This window comes from Lactuca sativa, chromosome 7 (assembly GCF_002870075.4).
Source record: "Lactuca sativa cultivar Salinas chromosome 7, Lsat_Salinas_v11, whole genome shotgun sequence".
Lineage (NCBI taxonomy): Eukaryota > Viridiplantae > Streptophyta > Magnoliopsida > Asterales > Asteraceae > Lactuca > Lactuca sativa.
The window spans coordinates 103,280,924-103,292,107 of NC_056629.2; the positions used below are offsets into that span (position 1 = coordinate 103,280,924).

An 11,184-nucleotide genomic window follows, 5' to 3' on the forward strand; every position below is an offset into this window, starting at 1 on the left:
TTTGTGGTGGGTAATGCTGTTGGAAGAGTTGTTGTGGGATAGGAGAGTCATGAAACATTTGTTATTGAGGAATAGGAGAGCTTTAGAGCAAATTCTTGAAACCACCTTGTGGTCATGCTAGGAGAATTGTCTAGGAGTTGTGTCTAACATAAATGCACCATCGCGATTTCGGATGAGATTTGTAGGTAGGGTGTTGGGATTTTGTTCCATAGTCGGTAAGATGGCACAATCTTTGGGTATATGTTAAAAGAAGAAAAGATTAGTGTAAATTTTTGTTGTGAATTGGTTAATTTATAGAGTAAATTTTAATAAAAAATTTTTAAAAAAATAGCAATACCCAACAGCTAGAAACAAAAGCATGCATCGTTGATTCGTCGTTGTACTCCGTCCTCAACGTCACAAACCACCACGATCATGGCACCTGGGATGTTGTGCACAATCGTGGTGACATTGTCACCTCATCCACGAAAATATCCTTCTTGTTTATAGTTTTATTCGGTGTTTAAATTATAAAAATTTTGACTAGGTCTCGATTAATCTTTATTTAGTCCATAAGTGTCAAACGATAAAATTTGAACATTTTGAAGAAGTTATATCTCAATACAAACTATTTAAAGATTGAAGATTGATTAATATTGTATTAATTATATTAACATATTTCATTATGATAATAGTCATATTTAATTTTTTAAAATATTAGCAATTTAAAGTCCCCGAATCATCGTCTAACCGATTAATCATTTAAACTCGGTCCATCAACTAGCTAAAGTCAAACTTTTTTACAACCTTGATTTTACAATTAAGTTATTTAACAATGTTATACATTCGATGAAACCATGATTTTTTTTTGTTGTCCGATTAAAACATCTAACTTATAGGTAAAGACATGCTTGTAACATTTAAATAAGACAAATAAAAAGTAATCATTTGATCACAAGAAAAAATATTGAATTGTATATAATGTTCAACACCGATTTTTTTATCACTACAAAAAAAATACATAACATGACTAAATTGATAAAATGAGAAAAGCACGTCGTGCTAAATTGTTAAATTGTTGTACTTGTAAGACCCAAAATGAAGGCTCACAAAAACTTGTCTGCGGTATCAAGATTGCTCATGATTTCTGACTTGACTGATTCTGGAAGTGGAGCAGATGGGCCCGCCTTTGAGTAGAAACTTGCCAGTGCTCTAATTGCTTTCACAATCACAACATATGATTCCTGCACCACAATTTACCCCAAAGAAATTTACATTACATTGCTATTTCTTATAGAGTAAATTACACGAATGGTCCCTATCATTTAGAGTGATTTGTACGTTTGGTCCTCAACTTATTTTTTTAACTTTGAAGGTCTCTACTGTTTGTTTTTATTACGCGTTTGGTCTCTTTCTTATCTAAAAAGACTATTTTGCCTTTGATTTTTTAATTTTTTAAATAAACACACCCCGACCTCACCATTTGTCTTACCTTACCTACCCCACAATTTTTTCTCTATTTAAATAATAGTTTTTTTAGGTAAGAAATTGACAAGCGTGTAACAAAAACACACAGTATGGACGTAACAAAAACAAACACTAGGGACCTTCTGAGTTAAAAAAATAAGTTAGAGACCAAACGTGCAAATTAACCTAAATCATAGGGACCATTCGTGTAATTTTACTCTTTGTTATATTTACAATTTACCCCAAAGAAATTTACCTCGTTTATTACTGTTTTCTCTCCCCTCCAACTGCCTAGGTACTCACGTATGGATGCCTTAGCTGCATCCGCAGTGCGTCTAAATTTTGCCATGTCATTCGGATCTTCATTTAATGATTCCCTTAAAGTCTTCACTACTTCTCGTGCTGAATTCAAGTACGCCTTTGGCAACACTTTCCCGGATTTTGTCTTCTCATTAGGGTCAAATAATGACTTAAATGCCCCTACTAAACTTTCATCTTTCTCCTCTTGCTCATTTTCAGCCCAAGCTAGTGGCAATCCATAGTTGAATGCTAAGATTGAAACACCGCCACTTGCTATGACATGCCGCCTGTTGTTGTTGTTACACCATGTGTCTTTACAAACAATGTGACAGGTGGACTGCGGTTTATGTTTATCTGATAAGTAAAAAAACAGGTTAAATGCAAAAAGTAGGAATTTACTTTTATTTATTTGTGTAGTACTTGTAATTAAAATGTAAAGTAGCACTTACTTTCGTTTTCTGGTGTGATTTTATTGATTGAATTGAATATATAAGGGAATCGGATCTTCAATGAGAGGAAAGATGTCATTTCCTGTTTCAATTTTATGTAATTACCTTTAGCACAAGAATCATCAAAAAGGTGAAACATTGTTGCATAAAATTGGTAAATTTGAAACATTGTTGTATTCTAAAGATGCATTTTAACTCATGAGTTAACGGGTCCCGGTTATAATGTTGCATATTTTTGTCCTAGAATGAAACAGGGTTGCGCATATTTCGTCTAAAAAACAATTGATTATCAAATAAATAAGCATTTAACCCTATTATAAAAATCAATACATGTCTGTAAACATATAAAATCGGTTAGTTTCTGTCATTTTCCCGATGTAAAACAATAAATCCAGATGGATTTGTAAGAACCACCTTGGTAAGTGCTTTAATCACTGAATGTTAGATTGTCATTATCAGCTTCATAACTAGCTCATCAACAGACCAAATTATGGCCTAGATAATGTGATGGTAACTATTATTTACAGTATATATATATATATATATATATATATATATATATATATATATATATATATATATATATATATATATATATATATATATATATATATATATAACTCATGCGATGAGTCAAACAAAACTACAAACTGATGCACCCACAATCTGTAACATAAGTCAACAGCAAGATGATTGAAATGCATGTCTTGGATACTCATCAGGGCCGGCCCTAGGGGGTGGGCAAGTTGGGTGACCGCCCCGGGCCTCACCAAATCTCGGGGCCCCTTCAAATAATGATTAGCATATATATGTATCTAGTTTTCTGCTAATATAAAAAAATAACGCCGAACAAATAAACTAAAACATATGTAGTTGATTTGGATGAAGCGCTTCATTATCTAATTACATGTCCAGAGTTCGAAACTAGAGTTGGCCAAAGGTTTTTTTTTGCTTTGTTTTTTCTTACATTTTACTTGTAAGGCCTAGGGCCCAACGATTTCTATGTAATTCTATTTGTTTCTTACTTGTAGTTTGGCTAAGGGCCAGCAATTACCATCTCTGTATCTTTTCCCTCCCTTTAATATTAGTCTTATTGCTATTAATTAAAATATATTAATATTAGTTTTGGTTATTAGCGATGTTTTATATCTAGGCTTTATTCAACTAAGTATTTTCGTTAATTTGAGTTCTAGAGTTCAATTAAATATGATTTTTAGTATTTTTTTTTACTGAAATTTTGTAACTCAGTGTACATGTTTTATGTATATCTTTTACAGACTTTGCAATTGAAAACTTTAATTATTAATTTGTACTAATCATAGATCTTGAAACGAACTACACCTCACTAAAGTAAGTATTTGCATAAAGAGTGTTATTGTATTAACTTTTTAATTTAAAAAAAATTTCCGAGATGCCGTATTTCATTAACAAAAAGAAATCGTTATGAGGGTCTCGTTTTTTATTTTGCCCCGGGCCTCAAATCAGCTTGGACCGGCCCTGATACTCATGTATAAAATTTAGAGTATCTGAATCAAAGTTAAATCTTGGGATTGAATTCTTCTTAAATACAGTTAAGTTTGATAAGGCTGTGTTAGTTCGTCGACCTACTTGTTTGATGCTTAATTTGGAAGAACGAGTGATTCCCAGGTATAAAATTTTAAATATTTTGACATCAAAAAAAGGTTTTGAAGAAGACACCAAAGTTTCTTAATGTGATGTGGTTGCCTGAAGATGAGTTCTTGGAGAAGTTCATATCTAAGAACGGAGATATTGCTGATGAGTTCTTGGAGAAGTTCAAATTGAAGATGAGTTCTTATACAGTATAACCCAGAGATTTACTTGGCTATTATATAATTTTTTAACAACAGTCAATTTTTATTAAGAATCTAGCCTAGTTCTCCAAAAGAGCAAGTTAGACTTTGACACACTTAACACCCTTAAGTGGGTACGTAACCTTGCTCCTAATACCGTAATACGTGTCATCAGTGAGTAAATGAAAGGATTTCATAGCGAAAGGAATCGTTAATCAGCATAGAGAATCATAATCAGTAAAAGAATCATTAATCTCACCTGTGGAGCCGGAGAAGTCGTCGCAGCCTCCCAGGTATGTCGGATTCAAAGAAACGAGTCGGCGGCGTGCACCATGGACACTGAATTGAACACGTCGTCGATTGAAGTAAGAACGACTTAAGCTGGAGCGATGATGCGAGAAGGATATGCGATTGAAGTAGGCTACAGCGAGAGTGCGAGAACGAGACACTCAAATCTTGTGTGTGGTTGTGAATTGTGTTTTGTGAATGTTAGCGGCCAAGACATACAGCGACAACTAAAGAGTAAAGACCAAAGTCATAAAACCCTGTCCGGGTGTCTTTTAGTAATTTAACTTTTGCATATAATTTTTATTAAGAAATATATTAAACAATACTATTAAAAAAACTATTAAAAGACCGGGTATCCACCGGTTCTGGTTCCGGTTACCCACCGGTTCCGGGTGCCCAGTATAAAAACCGAAACCGCCGGTTACCCAACGGATAACGGTCCCAAGATAATGAGAACCGGAACCGGAACCGCTTAAGGCGGTTCTTATATTTTAGGAACCATAGGGCTTTACTGGCATTAGGTAACCGGTAGGTTACTTGGAAACCAACTATAAGGGTAAAAATGAACATATTAAACAAAACTTCGAGCTTTACTGGACCTAAAACACGTCCAAGGGTAAAACCGTCATTTTTGTAAAAACTTAAGGGCTTTTATGTCATTTTCACTTGGTTTTAAACGTCTTAAAATAATTATTTTATCTCTCACCCATTAAAGTGAAAAATTATATATCATTTACATCGTTTTGAAAGAGATGAAGCTGTCACCAAGTAATTAAGTGATGTGGACTTTGACCTCCGATTTCATCACTTAAATGACATGTAAGCAATACTATGTAGATTTTGGTTTAAATAAAGTGTTTGAGAAAGGTTTCATTTACACTCACATTTCTACATAGTCGTTTTCTTCAATCGTTGAGGAGCAAAACATAATTTTCTCCCTCAACTCGAGTAAGTTTCTTCTCATCTTGGGTTCTTTTGAAGTTTGGTTTTTTATAGAGGTGAAGTGCATGGCTAACGAAAACCCTAACTTTGTTTATTTGAAAGTGTATTTGCATTTTAATGGTGTTTTTACAAGATATCCATATATATATATATATATATATATATATATATATATATATATATATATATATATATATATATATATTGTAACACTCTGTTTGGATCATTCTATGATTCAGAGCTCGTGGGTCGTAAATCAATTATGTGAAGACTTTAGGGCTTTGAGAAAGTAAAGTTTAGGCCTTATTGAAGGTTAACAAGTTTGGTTGTGAGATCTAAGTCTTTGAGTCGTGAGTGGGAATCAAGGATGAACTGGGGAAAGATAGGTGTCAGACTGCTTGCAAGGACTATAGTTTTGAGTTCCACTTGTGTTAAGCTAAATTTAACTAGAGAGGGTTGTATAGATTTTCGATACCTTTTCGTGGGTATAAAGAACGCCGAAATCAGAGTTGGAACGAATAAGTTATGGTCATTTGAAGTTTAAATTAGAAGCGGGACTTTATCCAGTACGATGGGTGTACCTAATTACGATGGGCGTAATTATACAGGGTGAAAACCCTATTTTTTCGAGTTTAAGTCCTATTTAAGCAACTTAACTTCTGTAAACTCTCTCCATATTCAGCCTCCGTCCTCTCCAAATCTTCATCTTGAAACCCGACCCCCATTTGTGAAGATTTTGAGCCTCTTGAGTGTTTATGAGTATTTTTGGGTATATCTTGAAGAAGAAGTCCACCATTGAAGCTTGGTGAAGCTCAAGCTCTTAGATCTTAAACTCATTTGTCATTCCTTAACCTCAAAAGGTATAAAACTTAAATATGTATAGCTCATTTCACTAGATCTAGAATTGGCTCATGTTTTGGTTATTTCTTGGTTCCATGGCTTGGATCTTGTGAGTAAAAGTTACTCCATAACCTTTGAGCATCACTTCCGGTCCTTATGAGGCTTTTAAGTCATAAAAATCAGATCTTGGGGGTGTAGTTCATCGTCCATGAGTTGTTAACCTTTTTATGAAGTTATGGACCTAGGGCTTGGTGTGGGGCTCCATTAAGCCATCCAAAAGCTAAAAGTTGTCAACTTTATCAGTTAAGACCTTTTTTGGAGTTAGATCTGAGTATTGGATGAGTTGTCATAAAGGATTAATCACTCAAAGTAGAGATTCGGACATCAGCGAGTTACGTCGGGCATACCATCTTGGTATGTTGCGCGTAACGGGTTTCTACCCAATTCCCTTTCTTCGATCGAACAGTACGTCGTGCATACTGGGTTGGTATACAGGGCCATTTTTGCGCCCTGGGTCATTTTGTGTCACACCCCTAAACCGGAACGGTGGAAACGTTCGGGGACGGAGGACATCATGTTTAGTATCACAAGACATGCATCATAGTAATCAAAGTAATAAATAACCATTTCATTAGAAAGAAAGTGTTTACAAAGTATGTGGCTCACCTAACATAGACTACATAAGTCAACAACAAGATGATTGAAATGCATGTCTTGGATACTCATACACTATGGCCAGTGTACCCTCACTTGGGCATTTACACAAACAGATTGTGTGCATAAAATGTACTTTTGAAAGTACTACCTTCAATGAACTCATGCACTTTGATTTCTGCCAATCAAACAATAACAGCAGAAGCAAATGAAAAACGCAAAACGGGAGCAGCAACAAAAAATCTGAACAAGAATTTCGATCAAGAAATTCAATTAAAAGAGCAGCAAAAAAACGCAAAGTAGAAGGAGAAATAGCAGGAAATTCGGTTATTTCGATCATTCCTTTAAACAACAAAAACACTAGAGCAATACCGTGTTTGTCGCTAGAATTCGGGGACGCGTGACCAAGGAAGCAGACATTCTTAGAAAACACTGTCGGCCAAAAAGTAAAACACTTAAGATGGGTGTTGTAATCGTCCACAAATGAGTCGAACCCAGATCGAAAACCCAACTACAATGCTAAAGTAATCACCCAAAATCTAATTTGTGGTGGTTGTGTGGTGGGTTTCAAATTAGAGAGATGGGGTAGGACTGCAGGTGAAGGCGAAGATGGAGATAATGAAAACCACACATGAGGCAACAAAAGCTAAGCTGCGTTACCCTTCTCTTTCTTGAGTTTGAATCGAGAAATGTTGAAAATTCAATCAAGTAGGCAGCAAAAAATAGCAAAGTCGAAGGAGAAATAGCAAGAAATTCGATACATACCTGTGCTGATGCTGATGAAATGAGGAAATAGCAGAGGCGATGCTGATGAAATCGTAGAGTAGAATAGCAGAGTAAGGAGAAACGAGAAAGGACAAGTGGATGAAACGAATGGTAATCGTAACCGATTTTATATACATGTATCGATTTTTATAATAGGGTTAAATGCTTATTTATTTAATAATCAATTGTTTTTTGAGTAAATTACACGAATGGTCCTTATGGTTTGGGATAATTTGCACGCTTGGTCCCTAACTTATTTTTTTTAACTCGGAAGGTCCCTACTATTTGTTTTTGTTACGCGCTTGGTCCCTACTGTTTGTTTTTGTTACGCACTTGGTCCCTGTATTATCTAAAAATACCATTATTTAAATAGGCAAAAATGGTAGGGTAGGTAAAGTAAGGTGAGAGGGGTGGGGTTGAGGGTGTGTTTGTTTAAATAAATTAAAAAATCAATGGAAAAATAGTCTTTTTAGGTAAGATAGAGACCAAGTGCGTAACAAAAACAAACAGTAGGGACCTTCCGAGTTAAAAAAATAAGTTAGGGACCAAACGCGCAAATTACCCTAAACCATAAGGACCATTCGTGTAATTTACTCTTGTTTTTTAGACGAAATACACACAACCCTGATTCCTTCTAGGACCAAAATATGCAACATTATAACCGGGACCTGTTAACTCATGAGTTAAAATGCATCTTTAGAATACAACAATGTTTCAAATTTACCAATTTTATGCAACAATGTTTCACCTGTTTGATGATTCTTGTGCTAAAGGTAATTACATTGTATGCACACAATCTGTTTGTGTAAATGCCCAAGTGAGGGTACACTCGCCTTAGTGTATGAGTATCCAAGACACGCATTTCAATCATCTTGTTGTTGACTTATGTTACAGACAAGGTTTAAAAAGGCGGTTTGAGGCGTAAGCCTCAAGGCTAGCCTCGGCTAAGGCGTGAGAAAAAAGCCTCAAATCCTAAGCCTCAGATGGCCAAAATGAGGCTGAAGCCTCACCGGAGTGAGGCAGCTTGAGGCGTCGAGGATTAAGATTCATAGACATGTTTTTATTGACTTTTTTTTTTGACTTTTTTGTATTTTATTCCCTTTTTGACTTTGACTCTTCGACTCTAACTTATTTTTCTATACATATTTATAAACTTCATAAACCGTTTCTAACCTAGTCAGTCGCCATCGTTTCTTTTCTCTCTCGTCATCGCACCCTCTTAAATTCTCTCTAGCGAACCGAAGGCTTCAAGATTTACGATGGCTGGTAAGGGATCACGAACATATCCAACTTGGCGGTATGGTGGAGAAAAGGAGGTGCCAGCATAGGGTGCAAAGAAAGGGTATAAATATCTAATGTGCAAGTTTTGTGAGAAAATTATCACCGGAGGAGTATATAGGTTGAATACACATCTTGCTGGTACGCACAAAAATACATCTCCTTGTCCTCTAGTGCCTCCGGAAGTGAAAGAAGAGATGAAGCAAATCTTGAAAGACTTTGAAAGTTCAAAATTCAGATACCAACGGAATTTTGAGGAGACTATTAATGGTGGAGCATACTTTGTAGGTAGTGGAGGTGTAAATGGGAGTGTGCGTGTCAATGCACCAAAGCATGGCAACTGCTATCCAAGTGTCCAAAAGGGTGTTAGAGGGCCAATGGATCGATTTGTGAATACCCCAGGAGACGATGAAGAAGGGCCAACTTCAGGTGGAAAATGACACCAACCACAGTTAAAGAGCAACGAAACAAGGTTTGCTTAGACCTCGGGAGATTCTTTTATGAGAATGGGATCCCGTTTAATGTAGCAAATAGTCCTTCATTCGTTAGTATGCTATGTTCTGTTGGTAACTATGGTCGAGGATTGAAACCTCCTACCATGTACAAGTTGAGAAATTGGATCTTACAAGAAGAAGTCAAAACAACAAACACAATTGTGGACGAGATAAAGGCAACATGGAAGACTACTAGAGTTTCATTATTATCGGATGGATGGTCAGATATGAGAAATAGAAGCTTGATCAACTTCTTAGTGAACAATCAACATGGTAAACTTTTCTTAAAAACAGTTGATGCATAAGATTGTATCACAAATGCTTTAAAATTATTCGAGTTGCTTGATGGGGTAATTGAGGAAATCAGTGAAGATGTCGTTATTCAAGTGGTGACTGATAATGCGAGTGCTTACAAAGCCGTTGGAACATTGCTGATGGAGAAAAGAAAGAGTTTGTATTGGACCCCATGTGCTGCTCATTGCATCAACCTGATGTTTGAGAAAATTGAGGACTTGACACAACAAAAAATGTCTTGATCAAAGCAAAAAAAGGTTAGCAACTTCATTTACAATCATCAGTGTGTTTTAATTTTAGCTAGAAAGTATTTAAAAAAAAGATCTTCTTAGACCAGTAGCCACGAGATTTGCCACAACATTTTAGACTATACAAAGCATGTATGAATTAAAAGAACCATTGCAACAGATGTTTGTTTCAACAGAATAGGGGAGATATAATTGGGCAAAGAAAGCTGATGGAAAAGAGATAAAGAAAATAATCATGGACGAGAGAAGTTTTTGGCCTAGTGTTGTTTGTTCTCTTAAAACCACAAAGCCACTTGTCGAAGTGTTGAGGATTGTTGATGGTGATCTAATGCCCCGATTCTCAGGTATTGTTTTAAATAAGATGTATTGGGTTAAGCTCTACTCGACGAGTTGATTTCCCTACTCGTCGAGTAGCAACGGGGTGGGATCGCGTGTTAAGTGACCTACTCGGCGAGTAGGAGCTGGCAGATGAAACCCTAAATCCCGGGGTTTGTATCCCTATTTAAAAGGACCTTAGCGGCTTAGCCTCCCTTGGACCTCTTTACAGTTCTAAAGAGTCCTTGAGAGCCCTTATTCGTGTGTGTGTGTGCCTTGTGTATGTGTTGAAGCTTGAAAAGAGGATTTTTGGAAGGAGAAGACTTGGAGGAGAAGGAGGGTTGGAGCAATTAGAGTGTGGAAATCAATATTCATTTCAAATATCATCTTCCAGAGGTACCTGAACCGTCATTTTCCTTATAGATATCCTCTATTAATTGAGTTTTAGGGTTTTCTTGGAATATCAAGTTGGTATGATGAGCTAAGGGCTAGATCTGAAATTGTAACTTCAGATATGGACCCTCTTCGGATTCTAGAAGCATAAAGTTATAGTTTTGGTCGTGATTGAGGTCCCTCTTGGGCATGAAGCCCCATTAAGAGCTTAGATTTGGCATTTGGAGCATTTAAAGCCATGCATGTACGTAAAGTTTGCAACTTTACGTGACAAGCATGCCCTAGAAGCTTGGATATGTGAGTTGGAGCCGCTGCATGGCTCAAAATAGGTCTGTATGGAAAAAGGACTGAATTGACTCAGCGAGTTACATGAAGATGACCGTGGACTCGACGAGTTGGATGAACAACTCGGCGAGTCCGATGATGATTGCCATAGACTCGACGAGTTGAAGAACAACTCGGCGAGTCGGATGAGTTTTCTCCTGGATATATGTATGAGTGTGTATCCGTCGAGTTGCAAGGAGGGAACTTGATGGGTGGCCTTAAAGTTTGTCCAAGAATCGAAGGAACTTGACGAGTCACCCTAATGACTCGGCGAGTTGGAATGTGCTTCAAGGAACTCGGCGAGTAGCCGAGGGTACTCGGCGAGTCAAGGTCAACATGGATT

At 36.5% G+C, this 11,184-nt stretch overlaps 1 protein-coding gene across 2 annotated transcripts; it reads right to left on the bottom strand.

Moving 5' to 3' along the window:
- Positions 1 to 926: 926 nt before the first annotated feature.
- LOC111900862 (photosystem II D1 precursor processing protein PSB27-H2, chloroplastic) lies at positions 927 to 7,625 on the bottom strand. 2 transcript variants are annotated; one of them, XM_042896458.2, is made up of 5 exons: positions 7,496 to 7,600; positions 4,266 to 4,521; positions 2,196 to 2,277; positions 1,703 to 2,100; positions 927 to 1,223 (listed from the first exon to the last, which is right to left on the bottom strand). In XM_042896458.2, exons 3-5 carry the CDS (start codon positions 2,272 to 2,274, stop codon positions 1,086 to 1,088), a joined length of 615 nt encoding a protein of 204 aa, XP_042752392.1. In that variant the 5' UTR covers positions 2,275 to 2,277; positions 4,266 to 4,521; positions 7,496 to 7,600; the 3' UTR covers positions 927 to 1,085. The 2 variants fall into 2 exon arrangements, with proteins under 2 accessions (XP_042752392.1, XP_023752512.1); XM_023896744.2 differs by lacking the exon at positions 4,266 to 4,521 and having other exon boundaries at positions 7,496 to 7,625.
- Between the last annotated feature and the right edge of the window lie 3,559 nt (positions 7,626 to 11,184).